We start from the raw sequence: 9,775 nt of genomic DNA on the forward strand, positions 1-9,775 counted from the left end.
GTGTGGTTTGTAATAAAAGAGTGCAGGTACTAGACTGGCCTACTTTCAGTCCAAACCTGTCTCCCATTGAAAATATGTAATGCATTATGAAGCACAAAATACGACAACGAAGACCCCGGACTGTGGGGCACTTGAAGTTGTACATCAAGCAAGAATGGGAAAGAATTCCACCAACAAAACTTCAACAATTAGTGTCCTCAGTTCCCAAACCATATTGAGTGTTGTTAAAAGGTGATGTACCACAGTGGTAGGCATGCCCCTGTCCCAGCGTTTTTGGAACAAGTTGCAGGCATCAAATTCAACATGAGTGAATATTTGAAGAAAATACCCAATAAAGTTTATCTATTTGAACAATAAATATATTTTCTTTGTAATGCATTCAATTGAATATAGATTGAAAAGAATTTGCAAATAATTGTATGCTGTTTTTATTTGTTTTATACAACGTCCCAACTTCAATGTTATTGATTGTAATCATGAACATTATCAGTGCATTTTCTGTGCATACCTGTCAACATACTACAAGTCTGTCCCATTTGCATCCTCTGTCCTCTCTAACTGCATCCATATATCTCCTATTTGGCCTAACCCTCATCCTACACACCACCATCCGATGTCTGGTCACACTCTCCCCTGCCAGAACCTTGTCCATCGTCTCCCTCACGTTACCTCTTCTACACACATAATTACTCATGTTTCTGGAAGGTATAAATTTACCTAAGGGGTATATTAATTTCAATTCAATTCAAAAATACTTTATTAATCCCAAAGGGAAATTAAATGTTGTTGTAGCTCATTGTCCTGGGTTTGTTAGAGTTTTTATAGATGCTGATGGCTGTGGGCAGGAAGGATCTCTTGTAGCAGACTGTCCCGATGTGTCCTCGGCCCTGGTGTCCTCAAAGAGTCCCACCGGGTGAACCTCATTGTCCTCCTGCGAAGCCATGACGGCCGAGCTCTGGAAGCTCAGGTCGATCTTGAAGTCCTGGGCGATCTCCCGGACCAGGTGCTGGAAGGGCAGCTTCCGGATGAGCAGCTTGGTGAACTTCTGGTAGTGGTGGATCTCCCTGATAGCCATGGTCTCGGGCCTGTAGAGATGAGGCTTCTTCACTCCGCCGGTGGCTGGGGCGCTCTTGCGGGCAGCTTTGGTGGCGAGCTGCTTCCTGGGAGCTTTCCTTCTGGTGGATTTACGGGCGCTCTGCTTGGTTCTGTCCATGACTGGACTTGAGGGTTCTTCACATTTAACACTTGTTGTCATGGTTACGCATCATAACAAAATGTCCAAAATTAAAAAGGTTTCAGTAAAAGTCCTTCCAGCTGCACAGCATCTGACACCAGAGGAAATAATCATCCAAAAAAGTGATTTACATCAAGAAAAAAAGAGGAATAAAGTTTTCAAAAACAGTATCTCAGAATGAGTGTAACAGAGCTACTCCAACATGCAGCCACCTCGAGCGGCGCAATTCTAGAATTGGAGGGTAGTTCATAATTTCATTTGATTTATGAACTATTTTCTGACAAAAACTGAAAAGGCCACATTTTTAATGATTTACAAACTAATATAGCATAATACTCAGCTATGAAACATAATGCTGTGTTCTTTTGAAGTGCTGGTTCCAATAATCATAACAATTAACGGCAAAACCTTAGACAATTTCACTGAATTGAGGTATTTTACTGATACTGATGGTCTGCTGCCACTCTAACACAAAGCTCCTCTCAAAATGGAGGCACCAGTTCTCATCTTGTTGGCATTGATTGCACAGAGCCTGGCCATTCCAGTGTTTCTCGTGTTCAGTGGGATTGACTTTAAGTTCACACATTTTTTAGGCAACTTCTGGACATTATCCAGTGTCACCACATGTGAACCTTACAGATAAAGATGTCGGTGAATCTACCACGTCCTGCTTTGCCATTTCAGTCAGCTAACTGGAAGGAATGTTTTTCTCCTGCGCTGACAGATGAAATGTGCTTTAAAAGCATCTGTTAAAGTGGTGCCTTTTATTAAAATTTACCTGTTGGGTCAACTGTTTAATTCTGTCAACAAAACGGTGCAGGAATCACCAAACTGACGAAGAGCATTATTGCTAACTAGGTGTGCATATAGGTTTTTTCACATTTAAGAATATTGTCTAGTTTTCTGTCTGTTTTTTGTCAAATATAGAACAAAGAATACTGACCATTTGCTATTGTAATTTATATTCTACAATTTTAGTAGTAAAATATTAGAAAAGAAAACACACACACAACAGTAAGGAGTCCAATTTGACCAAAATTATTTGCTGAATCATTTTGAGTTTATTGTACAAAAGAAAGCTAATTTATAAAATGACAGAAACCTAATAAAACATAAGTGCTCAGCACATACTGAGTGGCTCTCACAGTTACACAAGCAGATTCACAATCACAAGCAGAAACTCCTCGACTGGCACAGCGTTAAAAAGAAATGACAGATACTCTGGCAGTGATCGACCTCGCAGTCGTGGCCTTCAAAATTCTTTTGAAAAGCATTAAGATTTCTGGTTCAGAAATTATATTTTCAAACCACAGTTATAACATTTGAAAAAACGTAGAATGAGGATGACCAAACCTAACAAATCCAAAATCCTGTTTCTTTATTTGCACATTTGCAGCCCTAAGAAAGCTCTCAACAGTGGGACTCCTACCCATTTTCTATATATCAGACGTACCTTTGTAAACTTGCACTTGTGGGTAAATATTTGTTTGCTTTAAAATGTGTTCAGTTTGGTTCTGGAGCCACAAACATGCAAAGAAAATAGTTTGACCAATTTTAGTCCAAAGTTTTCTTGACGTGTACATCCAAGATGTTTGATTTAGACTCTTTTAGCTTACTGAAGCTTCAACTGGTTTTTATAGACATGAAAAGACATCAGGGGCCAAATTAAAATCGTCCCCAACCTAAAGGCTTTCAGTCAGAAACTCAAAATCAAAATACTGATAAAACCTTGAAATCAAAACTTGTTGTGGTAAATGAAGGTATGTACAAACAAAATGTGAAAAATGTTCTTCTGCTTGAAGCAATTTTAAAATTTTTAAATTTAATCATTTAGAAAATAGAACATGAAAACAATCTTGTGACAGGAGGAGGAAGGAAGACTGCTGGCATTTACAATAAGAACCTGTCTGATGATGGGTTCTTCTCATTCCTGTCTCACAACTGAAAAACAGGATCCCTACATTCCTATCATTTCTACATTCTAACTCCACAAATAAAATAAAACAGCCTACAGAATTTCAGACTTTCTTTTGAGGCTTAGAAAGTACAGCACTACATCTGTCTGGAAGCTGAGGACTCGTCCTGCCGGTCAGGGTACACCTTCATGTACATCTCAACCATCGAATCCAGATCAAACTCAACATCGTAGTTTATGTTCAGCAGAGCGAGACTTCTTGATTTAAATCTGTCAGGCATATTGTCCATGTATATCCTGAAGCGTTTGTACGCTACATCACAGCTGTTGTCCAAAGCTAAAGTAGGCAGGATGCTGAGAAGCCTCAGGATCACCAACACGTTTGGAAAGAACTTTACATCGGCCAGCTGCAGCGTCTTGTGGAGGCTGGAAGGAAAAGTCTCACCTTTGCCTTTCTTGCTCCATTTAACCGACCAGCAGTGCAGCTCAGCAGAGAGGCTTCCAGCGTTTGGGATGTCGTCGTTAAACATATGCACATTCGCCTCTTCAGGCAGCGTGGGCTTGTTCTGCTCTATAATGGCAGGTACGAGAGACAAACAGCTCAAGGCGTTCAGGTGGGTGTCGCAGAAGAGCTCCTTCATTTCCCTGATGATGTGCTTCACCACAGGGACAGACAGGTTCTCCTTATAGTAAGTGTCTGGCTGAATGCTTCCAGGTTGTCTCTGACGTTTCCTCAGGAACGGTCGAGGAATTTTGACTGGGATCTCCATAGCTGTGGCCAGGTTAACAGCCTCATCGTACCAGAACTCATGATACACGTCAATGTTGTCTGACACTTCCTGCAGGGATTGCATCACAGCTTTTAAATTGACTGCAGCTAAATGGGCTTCTGCTGCTTCCCCTTGAAGGTTTTTCCCAAAAGCCTGGGTAAGCACTGTGACGTTTTTCAGCACCAGTAACGCCATGATGAACTCAAAATCAACCAGAGCTTTGGAGATTTCTAACGCATTGTGTGTGACTTGGTCATTCCACCTCATGTCCTCGTTGTCGTGTACGCTGTCCACACAGAGCAGCAGCGCCTCTATGACTTCCAGTGCCACCTCAAACGCATCGTTTCTTTGGGTCCAGCTGGTCCGGCAGATCGCCTTCAGTTTGTTAGCTTTGTCTTCCTTGTCCGGGTAGAAAATGGAAATGGCGTGCTCAAACTCCAATTGCAGCAAAGGTGCATCGCAGAAAAAGGAGTCAATCTTCTTAAAGGTGGACATGACAAGCTGAACGCCTGACAAACTGATACTATTGGCCAGTGACACATTCAAGGCATGAGCAGATCTAAAGGCCAGTATTGCCTTTGGATACCTCTCAGACACTTTGGCAGCAAAAGCTTTAACTGTACTGAAATGGGTCCCAGAGCTGGAGTGGGCTTGGCTTCTACACTGGTCCATATCTAAACCCCAGTTATCAATCAATTCTGACAACATTTTCTCAGCCACATCATCTCCATCTCTTTCAACACTCAAGAACCCTACAAACCTTTCCCGCTGGCATTTAGACTGGTCCACAAAACGCAGAAAGACTGGGAGACACCAGTCCTTTGAGATCTTTACCGGATCATCAGTAAGCAAAGAAAAGAAGCCATTTTGTTCAACTTCTTTTATCACCTTACTGCGCACATACTTCTCACACACCTCAATCAGCTGACTGAGCTCCTCTGAGAAGCCACTCTGCTGTAAAGCATTGTACCTTGTTTTCAGCACTTCATCTCCACACTTAATGCTACATTCGAGCAAAGCCTGAAAGGTTATTGATTTAAGGCCTTCGTCTTCATTATCAGCCGACCCTGAAGGGGGAATACTTTGCTCTCCCAACAGTAAAAGTACTTCAAATAAAGACTTGAGATACTTTTTTTTTTCTTCTGGCACGGGCTGGGTATCTTCCTGAGGGGCCTCGGCTTGAGTCTTCTTGATTCCTGACAGTAAGACAAACACAGTGGACAGAAGTTCGATAAATTGTTAATCTCCTGACAACAGTGCTTTTGTTTTATAATCAAGTAATAAAATAATCAGTATTAATATTTCTACTTACTTTTCCTTCCCCTACTGCCTGTTTCATCATCTTTGGCCTACAAAAATAAAGAGACATTAAAATAATGATAATTTAAAAGTAAACAACAAATAATAAAATAATAAGTAATACTAAGCTCGACTTTAAACTCATTATAGCATAAATAGATAGTTTAATAAAATGGAATACCATTAAAAAGTTAATTTATTTCAGTAATTCAGTAATTAACTGTGATAATTATGGCTTACGGCTAATAAAAAAACAAAAATTCAGTTTCTCCAAAAATTAGAATATTACATAAGACCAATAAAAAACGAGTTGTTGTATGTCCATGTACCATGTAGTATTTGCACTCATGACATGGAGGTCACCATCCTACAGACCTGCTGAGGGGTTCTGGAGCTCAGGTTGCTTTGATAGCAGCCTTCAGCTCATTTTCCTCTTGACTTAAACCCCATAGATTCTCTGTGGGCTGTGGCTTAGTCTAGTCTGCTACCAATCACGAATAGTGGTCTCATTAAAGCAGGTACTGGTACTTTTGGCAGTGTGAGCAGGTGCAAAGTCCTGCTGGGAAATGAAATCAGCATCTCTGTAAAGCTTGTCAGCAGAGGGAAGCATGAAGTGCTCTAAAATGTCCTGGTAGACGGCTGCTCTGATTTTGGACTTGATAAAACGCAGTGGATAACATGGCTCCTCAAATCATCACCGACTGTGGAAACTTCACTCTGGACCTCCAGCAGCTTGGATTCTGGGCCTCTCCACTTTTCCTCCAGTCTCTGGGAGCTTGATTTCCAAATGAAATGCAATTCTTTTTCTCATCTGAATAGAGGACTTTGGACCACTGAGTAACAGTCCAGTTGTCTCTGTCCTTAGCCCAGGTAACATGATCTGGTTCAAGAGTGGCTAAAGTGGATCCGTCTGTGCGTGGTGGGTCTTCCAGCACTGACTCCAGCTGCAGCCCACACCTTGTCAATCTATAGGTCTTATATAATATTCTAGTTTTTTGAGAAAACTAAATTTTGCTGTAAGACATAGTCATCAAAATTAATAGAAATAAACACTTGAGATATATCACTGTGTGGAATGAATCTATAGATCCTAAAAGTCATTTTCCTTCTAATTCACACCTTCATGCATGAGACCAAAGCATCTCTCTCTATGCTTTGGTCGGGGAGTTCGGGGAAACGCAATTTCAGTCCCCTATGTAATGTACTGTTGCATAGTCTGACTGACAATAAAGTTCACTTTGACTTTGACTAAGCCAGGCAAACAAAGACCCTAACGACCCTCAGGTGGGAGGGGAAGAGATTAATTTGCATGTGAATTTAGCTGCATAACCAGAGCACCTCATGCAGTTTAAAGCTTGGAACTGACATCTTGCATATAATGTTGTTTTCAAGTTTTGAACTCTGGCTTGAAGGATATTGAGCATTATGCATTCATTTACGAAATACAATTAAAAATTATTTGTGAGGGTACACAATGCTTTACTTTTTTTTTTTATAAAGCTTTGAAACCTATCCATATATTTAGCCAAAACTGATAAAGGTCTCACACCTGGTTTAAAACAACAGATTTGTTTTACCCACCATGTCTTTGCCGCGCTTCCCTTGTTCAGTTTGAGGTTGGGCTGACAAATTAAAAATAGTTGGTATGGCATCATCTTTCAACACTGTACCTGGAGCATCCTGTAACCGAAGCAAACACATGAGAATCAGTGAAAAAGATTGTGTTGAGCATTTCATTAAAAAACTTAAATTTAATACTTATTCACCAAGTGATGCATAATTTGCAATTAGTAAAATATCAATCAAGGTTTAGTTAGTTTTCTTCACATTTTATGTTGTGTAAATATGAAAAAATAAATGAACTCAAAGCTCTGAATGGTGCTAGGTCACACTGGTTGTGAAAACCAAGGTTACAACTTACACCATCAAACGCAGATGAGTCAAAATGTTTTCCACACAATCTGTAGTATCTGTACAGCTGCTCCGCTGGTTTCTCTATCAGCTCCTTCCACTGGCAATTTTCAACCCACTTCATGCATCTGAAAAAGACAAAGAAATCTAATTTAAACTTACTTAAATACCCTCTTACACTTAATAAAAAAGTATACCCAAAAAAGAAATTCTTGAAGGAATGCATCTCGCCTGTCACAATGCACACCAAAGGCTTAAACAAAACTCATGCACAACCTGTTAGTGCTCAGAATGTCTGATCAACTTGGCAGTCAGAGTGACAGACACCAGTGTGTTGTTACCATGGTGACCATCATGAGCCACTTGCAGTCACTTGAACATAGTGATGGGAAGTTTGGTTCTTCATACTGATTCGAGTTTAAATTAATCCCTCACAAAAAAAAAACCAACAGGTTTTTAAATTACCGTATTTGAGTCACATTCACACGCACAGCCCCCCACCCCCCGGTCCCCACTGATTCATATCGCTAACACCACTGATTTGGAACGGGAGAACTATCCGTTTCATTGTGGAAAAAGAAGTGAATTATTTCAGGCCATAACTACTTAGGCAATGGCATGACGTCCAGAACTGCAGACTTTCAAACTGGTTGCTTTTGTTTACTTGGACATTTAAAGTATTTCATTTAAAGTATTTCATTCTTAGTCTACAATCTTTTGTATTTTTTTTGTATTTACACACTTTGTATTTTTGTTGCACTTCTTTTGCTATTTATATTTGTATTCTATTCTTATACATTCTACAAAATGCACATTTGGCGTTTTTTAGTGCTATTTCTTAGTTATCATTCCGGTTAACTTATGCATACTTTGCATACTTTACGTTTTTGTTTTGTTTTGTTCTCTCACTTGTAAGTTATTTGTTCGTATATTGGTGTGTGAAATTGTATGATAAATATCTATGAATAATGCAAATGGGGTTCATAAACATTCACCGCAACAGTTTTGTTTGTTTTTCGGGCGGCGTGAACGACTCAAGTGAATCGGATCACTTTAGTGAATGACTCAGATTAACTCGGGTCCGTAAAGTGAACCGAATTTACAGCAGTATCGTACAGCACTCACAGGTCTCTACAACCGAGTGACTAGTTTGTTCATTGTTCACTGCAGTTGAGTTGAATTGAAAACCATAGCTGCTGTTTTATTTTTCCACAGGGCTAATGCAGCAGTTAGCTTGAAACACTGTATTTACCGACTGTAGTTAGAACAGCAGCCGCACACTAGTGACATGTCGCCTGGTCTCTTCTTCAGTAAAATAACACGTTTTGAACAGTTCATTCAGGACTGCACATCACTGATTTTATATTGGTTCTCTTTACACTTCTTATTTAATTTATACACCAAAATGTAGATTATTTTAGCTTGGGTTATACAGAGTTAGCTGCTTCGGCACCTTTCAGAAATGTTCTAGTTTAACTTGAATGGGTATTTTTAGTAACAAGAATTACTAAAATACTTAAAAGTAACAGTAATGTAATAAGTGGACTTGTCAAACGATTTTTTTTTCTTCCTAAATAAACACCGGTACGTTTCATCTGCCTCTCGTTCATCGGTAGCTTCCTGCTTGAATTAGCATCGATGTTAGCATGAGTTACCTCTGTGGATCATGAGGGAACCGGAACAGCGGCTGAGGGTCCGACATGCCGCCGGGGCAGTTCTGCACAGCGCAGTTGTTCTGCATGATAAGCTTTGAAAGAATAACCTTGAGGTTTGTCGTGCCGCTTTGCGAGGACCAAAGTAACTGTTAGCTGTTAGCATCAAGCTAATAAGGCCTACAACAGCACTTCCGGTTATCGCTTTCAAAATAAAAATGCGATAACGCTCGATAGATGTTCATCATTTTTATTCTACAAACCAACTTACATTGTTTTAACGTAGTTACATGTGATGTCGTAGAAAGTCAGAACAACCCAAGAGGGATTTGTGGTGAATAAAAACTAACACATATTCAGGTAAAAAAGAATTTCTGGAAAATTTTGAAAAGTGCCAGTGCAGCTTCTGCTCAAAATTCCAACATAATGTAATAACTTCAGCTATAACAAATGCCTAAACTATGATATATAAACTGCATACAAGGTGGTTTTTTGTTGTTTTTTTTTAACTGTGAGTGGCAGAACACTCTTCTTCTTCTTTCAGCTGTTCCCTTTTCAGGGGTCTCCACAGTGAGTCACCCTCCTCCATCTAACTCTGTCTTCTGCGTCCTCTGTCCTCACTCCAACTCCCTCCATATATCTACTCTTTGTCTCTTTCCTGGCATCTCTAACATACTTCTACCAATATACCCACTGTCCCTCCACTGCACATCCAAACCATCTCAGCCTGGCCTCTCTAACTTTATCTCCCAGTCGTTCAACCTGTGCTGTACCTATGATGACCTCATTCCTAACCCTATCCATCCTCTTCACTCCCAATGAGAACCTCAACATTTTCAGCTCTGCCACTTCCAGTAATGTTCTCCTGTCTTTTTGTCAGTCCCAGTCTCTTTTAAGACAGTGGGACTGTTAATAATGGCACTCAGAGCCGATCCTTGATGCAGTCCCACCTCCACGTTGAAGCTATCTGTCACTTTTACAGCACACCTCACCA

At 40.1% G+C, this 9,775-nt stretch overlaps 2 protein-coding genes across 2 annotated transcripts; both read right to left on the minus strand.

Moving 5' to 3' along the window:
* Positions 1 to 889: 889 nt before the first annotated feature.
* LOC119617616 (histone H3-like) lies at positions 890 to 1,296 on the minus strand (the record flags this gene model as incomplete). Its single annotated transcript, XM_037979145.1, has 1 exon — positions 890 to 1,296. A coding segment is annotated over exon 1 (366 nt), but the record flags the coding sequence as incomplete, so codon positions are not given.
* Positions 1,297 to 2,272: 976 nt separating this feature from the next.
* On the minus strand, positions 2,273 to 8,973 carry thap12a (THAP domain containing 12a). Its single transcript, XM_017431105.3, has 5 exons — positions 8,785 to 8,973; positions 7,140 to 7,257; positions 6,800 to 6,898; positions 5,232 to 5,268; positions 2,273 to 5,115 (listed from the first exon to the last, which is right to left on the minus strand). The coding sequence occupies exons 1-5, from the start codon at positions 8,868 to 8,870 to the stop codon at positions 3,287 to 3,289; spliced, it is 2,169 nt and encodes a 722-aa protein (XP_017286594.1). The 5' UTR covers positions 8,871 to 8,973; the 3' UTR covers positions 2,273 to 3,286.
* Between the last annotated feature and the right edge of the window lie 802 nt (positions 8,974 to 9,775).

Source organism: Kryptolebias marmoratus, linkage group LG13 (assembly GCF_001649575.2).
Source record: "Kryptolebias marmoratus isolate JLee-2015 linkage group LG13, ASM164957v2, whole genome shotgun sequence".
In the NCBI taxonomy this organism is placed as follows: Eukaryota; Metazoa; Chordata; class Actinopteri; order Cyprinodontiformes; family Rivulidae; genus Kryptolebias; species Kryptolebias marmoratus.

Coding starts and splice junctions, on each gene's coding strand:
- thap12a (XM_017431105.3), bottom strand. CDS start 8,870: ATGCAGAACAACTGCGCTGTGCAGAACTGCCCCGGCGGCATGTCGGAC. Junction 7,258..8,784: donor TTCCCTCATGATCCACAGAG/GTAACTCATGCT, acceptor TGTCTTTTTCAG/ATGCATGAAGTGGGTTGAAA. Junction 5,116..5,231: donor AGGCAGTAGGGGAAGGAAAA/GTAAGTAGAAAT, acceptor TCTTACTGTCAG/GAATCAAGAAGACTCAAGCC.